Genomic DNA, 12,433 nt, shown 5'->3' on the forward strand with positions numbered 1-12,433 from the left:
AGCATACATACTTTTTAGTGATTTGTCTATGATGTTTTAGCTATTATGTCAATACTATCTTTAGGTGTTTAATGTATTCAAAACTAGAAGAATCCAGAAGTGAAATCTTATACCTTTGTGGCTTCTCAAAAGTTCCTTTTGAATACATTTTAGCACCTTTAATTCAGTGGGATCTATTAGAGTAAAGGGTCTTGGCTGGGTGTGTACCTTACTCCTATCATTTTTAATGAAAATCATAGTTCCTTGCTGAAGGATAAATAACATTGCATGTTAATGCTGAAAATTGATGGCATTTCCTTCAAGGGAACACATGGGATGTTATATCCATATAATCACAATGTAAAGTTGTTGAGCATTCTAACTGATCAAATATTCATAAAATTTCTTGTTTAATGGAACTATCTATTGAATTTTGGAACTTACCATATGCAATCTCTGGTTTACATGCTGTTTCTTTTCTAGTATCTGCAGAGATTGTCAGATCCAGTTCTGTCTGCATTTGTCCACAGTCAGCTGGATTTTCAAAAATTGTAAAAATAAGGTTAATATAAGGCAACATTCACTCTCTTTGGGAGTAAACACATTTTCATGAACCCTGAGACAATCCAATATAATCCTACAAATACCAGATTCCTAAAACCTTTCTATTTTCTCCTCTTCCATAAAGTAAGACATTGTATAAAACAAAAACAAGACAAAACAGACAAAAATAAAGTCTTGAACAAGAGACCTATTCTAAGAATGGATAATCATTCCACATTTAGCTCTTTAGAAATGTATATGCTTCCATTGAAGAAAGGAAGAAAATTCCCCATTTTGAGTATAATCAAAAGTCCTTTGAGGGAACTAAAATGATAAGTTGACTGATTTACAGCTGTAAGATGGTACAATAAGTATCTAAGAAATGTGTCGATATTAAGGATTTTGAAAAACAACCCAAACCAGCCTAAAGCCTTACAGAGTCAGCTGTTGATTATTGGTAAGTTCTGAGTTCTTTTCTTGGCCAAGAAGGCTGCCTTGGATTTACAAAAGACTGAATGGAACTGTGCAATAAACAGAGAATGTCACTAACTGGGAAGCAGGTGCAAGGGAAAGGAAGAGGAGCTGGTGGCTCTGTTCTGAGCCTGCATTCTCCTAGGCTGTACTCCTATGACATTAAAAAGACCAAGTGAAAAGTAAGAATTTCGTATCATGTTATCCCTCTGATAATCAACAACTCTCTGCAGGGTGTTTCTCCACCTGTGTATAGTAGAGACTATCAGGTTGTTCAGGAGTTGTCAAGAAGTAGCTGTACATTTGTACTTTTCAGAAATGGCAGTTTATTGAACAGTCTCCCCCAGATTAGCCCCGGATTATGAGTGGCTGCTTTAAACAAGCAGGCAGCCTAAACATGTTAAATGAAGTTTACCTTCTACACATTTGCATGTTGTTCCTTCACAGACTTGCTGAAGTTTGGTATGGGATGGGCTATAAAATATGGTGCACTGTTTATCTGTGGCAATGAAAGCATAGTTAGGAAAGGTGATGTAATTAATGCACAACATATTTACTGATGGGTGAACCTGTCCTATGGGGCCTTGGAGGTCACCTATTGCAAGCCCTTCTTTTTGTAGCTAAGGTCCAGGGAGGTTAAATTATTACTTGCCTGTCCTGGCTGCTCTACCCTCAAAATGATCTCCCCTCCTGTGCTTGGAATTTTACTATTCGATATTCATTTCTTAGGATGAAAATATTTGATGCTTCCATGAATAAGAGGAAATAAATTATGTTAGACAAGAGTCTATTGAAAGAATTGTTAACTTTTGGAAAAGAAACTAATAAAATATATATATCTCAAGGGGGGAGAGGGCTAAGTATGTTCTAGGCAGTTTCAGAAGATAGAATGAATGAGTGTCAGAGTTTGACTCACTTTAAGATATTTTTTAAACTAGTAGAACTGTCCAAAGTGGAGTCATCTGTCTTGTGAATCAGCTCTCCAATCACTTAATATTCTCAGAAGAGGCTAAGTGATCAAATGTGGAGTCTTTCATTCAACATTTATCACTTCACATTATGTACCCAACACTGTTAGATAGATACTAGGGGTACAAGGATGAAAACATTCTGTTTGGGGTTGGTGAGAAAGGCATGCAAACGAATAATGACAATGTGATGTGAACTATAACAGAACTTCTCTGCAAAATGTGAAGAGGATATGGATGGCGTAGAAGTTGATTCTGTAAAGATTAAAGGAATAGTAAGGTGTGGGCTTCTCTAAAAAGGGAAGATGAAATGAATACTGAAAGCATACACCAAAGATAAATTAGAGGCAAATAATTTAAAACTTGGGAGCAATCTAATCCAGTATTTTGAAAATGAAGAAACTGAGGGTCAGAGAGGGGAAATGATTTGCCTGATGTCATGAAGTAGTTTGTATGTCCAAGTTAGGACTTTGTGAAGTGAGTCCTAGGAGAGGCAATATAGAAAATTTACAGGTCTCTAGAGGATTTCTAAAGGTTCTTCAATGAATACACAGTAGTCCTCTGGAGAAATTTTTGAGTAGAGTTGATTACCTGGTCTGTGGTATTCATACACTGTGAAAGTAGCAGGACTCATAAATCCAACTTGAAAGAGCTCAAATATCCGGAATCGAACACACACAAACTCACTGGAAGGAATCTGTTTGACAAATTTAAGGTTTAAGGAAATTATGGAAGACAAAACTCATAATACTTTAGCTCTAAATTTTGAATAATAATTGAAATGAGCAATGGTGGGAGGTGGAACTTACTGAATCCAACTGCAGAATAACATGCCCATCTTTGATCTGGTAATCAGTTAATAGTTGATCCACCCCCTCCACAAGCTCAGGGAAGAAAAAGAAAAGCTTGAATTTAGTTTCATGATCTTTTTGTTTAAATGCATTCACCAGTGATGGGATGTCAAATCACGGGGATGTAATCTACTTTTCAAAGAAGATGAAGAGCAGCCACTCCTCTTGAAATAGTGGACATGGCATCATTTTTCATACCATGCAGGTATATGCCCCCACTTCACTTAAAAAAAATCAAAAATTAGGTAGACGGTTTGGAAAGAATATTCTTGGAGATTCTATGAAAGTGACATACAGGAATGAAAGGATATACCCTTGTCTGTAAAATAATCCATCCATAACAATATTTAAAAGGCAATATTTACAACTCTTAAGTCCTCTGAGTTTGCATTGATTCCAGTAGGCAAAGAGATATCCATCACTGCGTGGGAGGACCCAGATGATGATTCTTCTCTGCTGGGCTTGTAGCTAAAATAAATTAGAGATTAGGAAATGGAATAAATAAATGGATGATATTCTTAAGAAAAGGCCCTATTCCTTAATAGGCTTTAATTTTGGAATTTGGATCTCTACTTATTTGTCTCTCTACAACATATTGCAATGCAATCTGTGAATTTTAGTTACCAGAGACCTTTGAGTCTTCTATTCTAAATCTTGACTCACTTGACCAGTAATCTTAATGGACCACCATTCTGGAGCTGGAAAAGATCATCGAAGTCATTCAGTCCAAGCTCTTAATTAATTAGTTGAGGAAACTGAGGATGAGAGTAAGCACTTGCTCAGGGTCACATGACTAGTTCACTTCAGCTCTTCGTAGATCTCTTGCTTGTCATTCTAGTTTCTTTTTCTAATGGAGCATATTCAAGGAAGAAAATAAGCTACATATTGGAAAGAGACTCAATAAGCATGTTTAAGAAAAGACTGGAAGGAAATGTACTAAAATGTCAACAGCTACTTTCTCTGGATGGTGAGATTATAAGTGATTATCTCTTTTCCATGCTTTTCTCTATTTTCTAAAATTTCCACAATAAACACTTCATGCTTAAAAAATGTTTCAAAGACTATCCTTTGTCTAGGAACTGTGCACATGGGCAAGCTAAGGAGAAAGGCAGAAGAGGTAACATGGGAGATTTGGAGCATTTTTTGGTTTGGGGGGGTCTTTTCTGGTAAGAGAGAAAAGGACATTGAAAGGGGGAAATCAGGAAACTTGGGTTTTATCCAAGGTGCTGAGAGATTCCACAAATCACTCTCTCTTTCTGGAGCTCATTTTCATATTTGTAAGAACTGTGAAGAGGTATAAACTTGTATTTTAAATGTATCTTTATAGTTCTAAGGCTTCATTTTGAGTGGCAGAGCCTTGGTGCTCCCATTATGCAGAATTGGAAGATTTAAAAGAGGGGCAAGTTGGTGGGTCAGGAATTGGGGACCAGGGCAGGGTGAGTGTGGTTCTGCAAAGGTTGAGTTGCAGGTTTCAGTTTTACCTCAAGCTATCTGGGAGGCAGCTGGACATTTGAGAGCAGAGCTTGGGAGAAGAGGATTAAAGGAAGAGACTGGAGAGACAGCTTCATAAGAGGGAAAGTGAATTGAGTATTAGTGAAATGGGTGGTATTATGTGAGGTGGCAAGGGATCTCTTTTCTATAATAACACCTTATAGAGCACATATAAAGCAGACCCTATTAGAAGGTTTGTATGCAATATTTACCATAATAATTAAAATATTATAAAATCTCTAGCTTATAGAGATTTCATTCTTCACCAAATTAACAACAGAATATAAGACAACATGGAACTGTAATATGACCTGGGGACATCTCCCTAATTGGATGGGTATCACAGAAGCAAATACTCTGCTCACAGATGCAAATGCTCTGTCAACAGGATGGAAAAGGGCCTCCTGAGTGGACAGTGTCTGTGAAAAGTTGCTGGAGTCTTGATGACTGGTTGCCATGGTGACTGTTTCAGCCATGGAACAGAAACCTCCCTTTCAAGAAGCTTTTTGCCTGCTGCCAAAGACAGCAATCTTCCCCAAAGGCATTTTGTTCCGAAAGAGGGAGAGAAATGAAATCCTTTTTTCTTTTCTTATGAATACAACAGAGATGTTGTAAAAAGCTAAATACACGAGAGACCTCCTGAATACAGAAACTGTAGGCTGGCATTTTTTTTTACTCAGGAGAGAGAATATTTGAAGGCAAAGAATTTACATGAATAAGCACTGCACAGTTACTTTTGGAATTTTTCCAACTTAACTTCAGCATCACGGAGCAAAAGCATAGTCCACCTGGCTTTTTTGAACATTCTGTCCCCGATTTATAAAAGCCAAAGGATACACTATTTCATACCACATCTCTATTTGCTTTCTTTTGTATATGAACAATCTGGAATTAGGTCTCCTGTCAATGAATTCAAATCAATGAGTTTTTATGTATAGTAGAGTTGTGGAACATTAGAACTGGAAGACATTTGAGATCAGATCTTCCAATATCCTTGCTTTACAGGAGAGGTCCAGAGAAGTAAGTTGGTTTGCCAACGGTCACTTAAAACATTTCATGGCAGAGGCCACCCACAGGTGTCCCACTCTAGGTATCCCCATGCAGGGTCCCAGGCACTGATTCTGGCTCTGCCCAGAACAAGTTTGCTCACACCTTCTTGTGACAAGTGTTATGGATTTAAAGGCAACCGTGATCATACCCCTCCCCTAGAGAAGAGGTTCACAGGAGTGCAACTGGCAGTTAGGAGGAAGGAAGCTGCCTGGGAAAGAAAGGGTGACCTTATGGAAAGAAGTTAGGGAAGGAGGAAGGGTAATTGAGGAGGAACAGAGGGCAGAGACTGGCCAAAGAAGGAAGGAGTTATCGAGAGTGGGCTGGCTGGTGAAGGAATCCAGCAAAGAGAGTGACTGGGCTGGGGTCCTTGAGCAAGGATGGGATGGCTGAGAGGGAGGCAGTGAGACACAGTGTGCTGTTCCTCAAGGTCAGTTGTCTCAGACTGTACCCACTGAAAGAGGTGGTTTGCATATTGCACTAGGTGTCAGGATCTGGAATTGAGGCTCTGCTTCTAACTCTGTGAGAACTTGGCAGCTTACTTCATCTCTTTGTGCCTGAATTTCTTTATTTCTAAAATGAGGGTATTACTTTATCATCCCTAAAGTCCCTTTGGCTCTAATTTAATACATAACTCTTTAGAATTTCTAAGTTATCTATACTGAGTGCTGTGATATCATGTGTGATCATAAGTAAAACCAGCAAAATACCAACCATAGGAACCTGTGTTACTGAGAAAATGAAGAGTTAAGGAAACAGAGCACAAAGGGAGGTACTGAGGGGTGATGGAGAGAAGGAAGAAGCCTGTGTTCTAGTCATGGCTCTGCACTAGCTGCTTCCCTTGGTGTCATTGCTAGGGTATATACACATACTTTCAAAAACATTTTAGCAGGGTGGCTGTGGTAACCAGAATAATGCCCCTGAAGGTGTCCACGTCCTAATCCCCTGAACCTGTGAATATGTTACTTCACGTGACAGAAAGGACTCACAGATGTGATTAAATTAAGGATCTTGCCATAGGGAGGTTATCCTGGGTTATCTGGGCAGGCCCAATCTAACCATAAAGGTCTTTATAAGGCAAAGAAGCAGCAGAGTCAGGGGAGATGTGGGGATGGAAACAGGGGTCAGGGTCAGAGAAGAAAGAGTACACTATGCTGCACTGCAGCTTTGAAGATGGAAGCAGAGGCCACAGGCCAAGGAATGCAGGTGGCCTATAGAATCTGGGAAAGGTAAGGAAATGGATACTCCCCAAGAGCCTCAGAGGAAATGCAGAACTGACAACACATCAATTTTAGGACTTCTGACTTCCAGAATTGCAAGAGAATAAATTTTTTTCTTTTAAGGCATTAAGGTTGCACTAAATTGTTATGCAGCAGCAATAGGAAACTATTACAGTGGCCAATTCAGGCCTCTGAGTTAGTCTGCAGATGGCTGGGCATAAGTGGTTCTCAGTCCTGGCTACCATCAGAATGCCAGATGAGGTCGAAGTTTTGGAAAGTTTTGAAAGCTATTGAGCTGACTTCAATGTGCAACCTGAGTTGAGAACCATTTGCTAGTAATGGTCAGGGATTTTGCTGGTGTGATTTTTCTAAGTAAGAGAGTAGGAGCTGCTTAGGACAGAATCTTTTGGTTTTTTTTTTCCTAATACTTTATCATATCTCTACCTTTCTGAAAGACAGAAAAAATTAATATCATAGTGTTTGAATTAGAAGAAGGCCAAAAATGGGAAGGAAAATTATGTATGAGCAAAAGCAAAGTTGTTCTGTATAGTAAGCAGCTATTTAAGAATACCTGTTGTGTTCTGCATTAAAAAAAAAATGAACACTTTTACATCTTCTGGCCATCTTAAAATTCACAAAGTTGTAAAGTAATAATGCCAAGGCAAAAGTGAGGCCTTAAAGTCTACACTTCCCTTCGCGGAAAAGCGCTCACCTGGCACATGCTACTATGCGCTTGTATTCGGAGTCACTGTAGCCTCTGTAGCTGGGTGCTGGCGCACACAACAAAGAAACACACAGACAAATAAAGAAAAATGAGAGTAAATCAGATCACAACAGTGTATTATTATTTTTTTTAATTTTATTTTGGTATCATTAATCTACAATTACATGAAGGACATTATGTTTACTAGGCTCCCCCCTTCACCAAGTCCCCCCCACATCGCCGTTCACAGTCACTGTCCATCAACACACAACAGTGTATTATTGAACAGGCTCTGAACACACTTAATGATTTGTGATTTGGAAGTTGGCAATTTCAGGGTTCTTAATGGAAATTCATGACTACTGACAGTACCAAGAAGTCTTTAAATAATTAGGACAGTTCTCTGTTCTCAAGAACTTATAATTTAAGGAAGGAGTCATTTAAGGTAAGTATGTATTGGTAATGTGTTTGGAGGAGGTTGCAGAGAGGAGGAACTGATGCCTGGATTCGCTGGTAGTTGGAACATTTTCTGTAGGAACAGGCTTCTGAGCCATAAATGGAAGCTATCAGGGCAGAGGAGCAGCACACACCCTGCCCCTGAGGCCATGGTTAGAGAAGGACTGGGGTGTGCTAGAGGACTTGCTTTTAGACTGGGGGAGGGGGGTGAGAACAATCCACCAGAAGAGGGTTGTGAAGGATGCAGGTGGAGAAAAAAAAGGCACCCTGATAAAAAATCATAAGTACTAGAGAGATCAAGTTGAAGATGGAAGCAGAGAAATGTGTATTTGTCTGAATCCTTGGAGTACAGAAAGAGTAAAGGATGGAAATTCAACAGTGTGAGAAGACAAATTCAAGGTGGTAGAATGTAACGTTGACATGAAAGTAACAGAAATTCTGAAATTAGATCTTTCTGTGGCTTTAAAACTAGTTACATTCTTAAAAAGTAATGTAGTTAGTCAAAACAATTTCTTGATCAATAGTACATACATAGTTACTGTTATTTAACACCAGTTCACTGCTATTGCCCAAGAGTTACCTCTATTATAATAAATGACAGTAATGTTTATTTGGATGTCAATGTGCTAAAGAATTTGATTAAGAAATTTTGTTTTTTGAGCAAGCACATACTTCTTAATTAGGGAGGCTGTCTGATATTCTCTTTGTTTAGCCAACATTACAGTATAAATTATGCTTTACCTTCAATGTCCTGGCTTTCGATTTTTAAATTAAAGTTGCAAACTTCCTCAGAGGTACTGGTTTTGTGAACCACGGTTGCCACCTACATTGAGACAAGTAAACTTAAGAAGATTCTATCTTAAATGGGAAAGTGGAAAAGGTATTATGGTAATACTGCTGTCGTATATGGAATATTGAAATATCATTTTCATAATCCAGTGCAAATGATATAAAGACCCATTTTCCCAGAAGCTGGATTTTCATCAAACTCTGTAATTTGAAACATAGCTAAGAAGCCCAAAGTAAGCAAAAATCAACCTCTGGTCAGGCAGAATCTTGGTCTAAATCCCACACAGTCAAATCTGAGCACCTCACTCTACAGGAAAGTTCCTGAGACTCTTATCCTTGTGCCTGCACACTCAAATTTTCCATGTAACACTACGAAGCCAAGAACTGTGGTTTTCTCCCAGCCCACACACCACGGTAGTGAACAACAAATTACAGGTGTGTGAGGCTGGGCAGGAGTGTTGCCAGAAGTAGGTATATTGAGAGCAACTAGACGTTATGGAAAAGTAGACAATCTATTTCCTTGCTACCATGAAATCTTATAAACAATCTTTGAAGGGGTAAATGCGCTAAAGGTAAGAATACAATTAAAACCATTAATAGCATATTAATTTATGCTCAGAATACATAGTTTATATTTTTTTTAGATATTTGGCAGTTGTAAGTTATTCTAAGCTGTTTATGTATGTACATGTGGTCTATGACTAAAATAAAAGAAACTTCAGCCCTTACATATATGCATCAATCTGCAATAACACTGGATAAATGCACTGTGACTATGTTACTAACTGCAGAAAAATATATATATATACACACACACATTCCAAAAATACACAGACTACATGTATACAAGGATTAATGTAACTATTTTTTTTTGTATCATTAATACACAATCACATGAGCAACACTGTAGTTACTAAATTCCCCCGATTACCAAGTCCCACCACATACCCCATTACAGTCACTGTCCATCAGCATAGTTAGATGCTATAGAGTCACTACTTGTCTTCTCTGTGCTATACTGCCTTCCCCGTGCTCACCCCTACATTATGTGTGCTAATCGTAATGCCCCTTATTCCCCTTCTCCCTCCCTTCCCACCCACCCCTCCCCAGTCCCTTTCCCTTTGGCAACTGTAAGTCCATTCTTGGGTTCTGTGAGTCTGCTGCTGTTTTGTTGCTTCAGTGTTTGCTTTGTTCTTATACTCCACAGATAAGTGAAATCATTTGGTACTTGTCTTTCTCCACCTGGCTTATTTCACTGAGCATAATACCCTCTAGCTCCATCCATGTTGTTGTCAAAGGTAGGATTTGTTTTCTTCTTATGGCTGAATAATATTCCATTGTGTATATGTACCACTTCTTCTTTATCCATTCATCTACTGATGGACACTTAGGTTGCTTCCATTTCTTGGCTACTGCAAATAGTATCATATGCAATAAACACAGGGGTGCATATGTCTTTTCAAACTAGGATCCTGCATTCTTAGGGTAAATTCCTAGAAGTGGAATTCCTGGGTTAAATGGTATTTCTATTTTTAGTTTTTGGAAGAACTTCCATACTGCTTTCCACAATGGTTGAACTAGTTTACATTCCCACCAGCAGTGTAGGAGGGTCCCTCTTTGTCCGCATCCTTGCCAGCATTTGTTGTTTCGAGTCATTTCTATGATGGCCACCCAACTGGTGTGAGGTGATATCTCATTGTGGTTTTAATTTGCATTTCCCTGATAATTAGCAATGTGGTCCATTTTTTCATGTGCTTGTTGGCCATCTGAATTTCTTCTTTGGAGAAGTGTCTGTTCATATCCTCCACCCATTTTTTAATTGGGTTATTTCCTTTTTGGGTGTTGAGGCGTGTGAGTTCGTTATATATTTTGGATGTTAATTCCTTTTCAGATATGTCATTTACAAATATATTCTCTATAGTGTAGGATGCCTTTTTGTTCTGCTGATGGTGTTCTTTGCTGTACCGAAGCTTTTTAGGATGATGTAGTCCCATTTGTTCATTTTTTATTTTGTTTCCCTTGCCTGAGGAGATGCATTCAGGAAAAAGTTGGTCATGTTTATATTCAAGAGATTTTTGCCTATGTTTTCTTCTAGAGTTTTATGGTTTCATGACTTATATCCAGGTCTTTGATCCATTTTGAGTTTACTTTTGTGTATGGGGTTAGACAATAATCCAGTTTCATTCTTTTGCTTGTAGCTGTCCAGTTTTGCCCACACCAGCTGTTGAAGAGGCTGTCATTTCCCCATTGTATATCCATGGCTCCTTTGTTGTATATTAATTGACCATATATGCTTGGGTTTATATCTGGGCTCTCCAGTCTTTTCCATTGGTCTATGGATCTGTTCTTGTGCCAGTACCAAATTGTTTTGATCACTGTGGCTTTGTAGTAGAGCTTGAAGTCAGGGAGTATAATCCCCCCAGCTTTATTCTTCCTTCTCAGGATTGCTTTGGCTATTCAGAGTCTGTGGTTCCATATGAATTTTAGAACTATTTTTTCTAGTTCTTTGAAGAATACTGTTGGTATTTTGATAGGGATTGCATTGAATCTGTAGATTGCTTTAGGCAGGATGGCCATTTTGACAATATTAATTCTTCTTATCCATGAGCACGGGATGAGTTTCCATTTATTGGTATCTTCTTTAATTTCTCTCATGAGTGTCTTGTAGTTTTCAGGGTATAGGTCTTTCACTTCCTTGGTTACATTTATTCCTAGATATTTTATTCTTTTTGATGCAATTGTGAATGGAATTGTTTTCCTGATTTCTCTTTCTGCTAGTTCATCGTTAGTGTATAGGAAAGCAACAGATTTAATTTTGTATCTGCAACTTTGCTGAACTCAGATATTAGATATAGTAGTTTTGGAGTGGATTCTTTAGGGTTTTTTATGTACAATATCATGTCATCTGCAAACAGTGACAGTTTGACTTCTTCGTTGCCTGTCTGGATGACTTTTATTTCTTTGTGTTGTCTGATTGCCATGGCTAGGACCTACAGAGCTATACTGAATAAAAGTGGGGAGAGTGAGCATCCTTGTCTTGTTCCCAATATTAAAGGAAAGGCTTTCTGCTTCTTGCTATTCAGTATGATGTTGGCTGTGGGTTTATCATATATGGCCTTTATTACATTGAGGTACTTGCCCTCTATAACCATTTTGTTGAGAGTTTTTATCATGAATTGATGTTGAATTTTGTCAAATGCTTTTATGCTTTTTCAGCATCTATGGAGATGATGCATTTTCGTTAATGTGGTGGATGATGTTGATGAATTTTTGAATGTTGTACCATCCTTGCATCCCTGGAGTATTACTTGATCATGATGGATGATCTTTTTGAAGTATTTTTGAATTTGGTTTGCTAATATTTTGTTGAGTATTTTTGCATCCATGTTCATCAGGGATATTGGTCTATAGTTTTATTTTTTTGTGGTGTCTTTGCCTGGTTTTGGTATAAGAGTGATGCTGGCCTTGTAGAATGAGTTTGGGAGTATTCCCCCCCACCCTTCTACTTTTTGGAAAACTTTAAGGAGAATGGGTATTAGGCCTTCACTAAATGTTTGATAAATGATATAACTGTTTTTGAAAAGAAATCATGAGGATAGATACCAGATAGCTAGAAAGAATTAGATAAATGAACGCTACTTTAGTCATGGTAACCCAAGCTTCGGTTTCTGTAACTTTGTGGCAAAGTCCCTAACTTTCTCTTATGTTACTTAATACAAGCAGACATGTGACTCTGAATTAAATAAGCTCTCAGTGAAATACTTACATGCACTGTAGCCAAGCCATTGCTATATCCAGTACTGACAACAAGGTCATCATTGAGGGGCACCTGGAAAGACAAATGAGAAACCATGCTTTCTTTCATCATTTAATAGGGAGGGAGGAGAGAGCAATGAAAAGAGTGAGCTGACACCT

General features: G+C 38.3%; 1 protein-coding gene across 1 annotated transcript in view; it reads right to left on the reverse strand.

Moving 5' to 3' along the window:
* The window catches only part of C5 (complement C5), a 97,036-nt gene that overhangs the window by 11,814 nt on the left and 72,789 nt on the right, over window positions 1-12,433 (reverse strand). The window contains exons 31-38 of the mRNA XM_036915481.2: window positions 12,285-12,347; window positions 8,471-8,552; window positions 7,283-7,340; window positions 3,178-3,280; window positions 2,771-2,845; window positions 2,553-2,658; window positions 1,409-1,492; window positions 424-513 (exon numbers count right to left, since the gene is read on the reverse strand). Of these exons, the coding sequence (XP_036771376.2) occupies window positions 424-513; window positions 1,409-1,492; window positions 2,553-2,658; window positions 2,771-2,845; window positions 3,178-3,280; window positions 7,283-7,340; window positions 8,471-8,552; window positions 12,285-12,347 (661 nt within the window). The remainder of the gene's footprint in view (window positions 1-423; window positions 514-1,408; window positions 1,493-2,552; window positions 2,659-2,770; window positions 2,846-3,177; window positions 3,281-7,282; window positions 7,341-8,470; window positions 8,553-12,284; window positions 12,348-12,433) is intronic.

The sequence above is a fragment of the Manis pentadactyla genome, chromosome 3 (assembly GCF_030020395.1).
Source record: "Manis pentadactyla isolate mManPen7 chromosome 3, mManPen7.hap1, whole genome shotgun sequence".
Classification (NCBI taxonomy): domain Eukaryota; kingdom Metazoa; phylum Chordata; class Mammalia; order Pholidota; family Manidae; genus Manis; species Manis pentadactyla.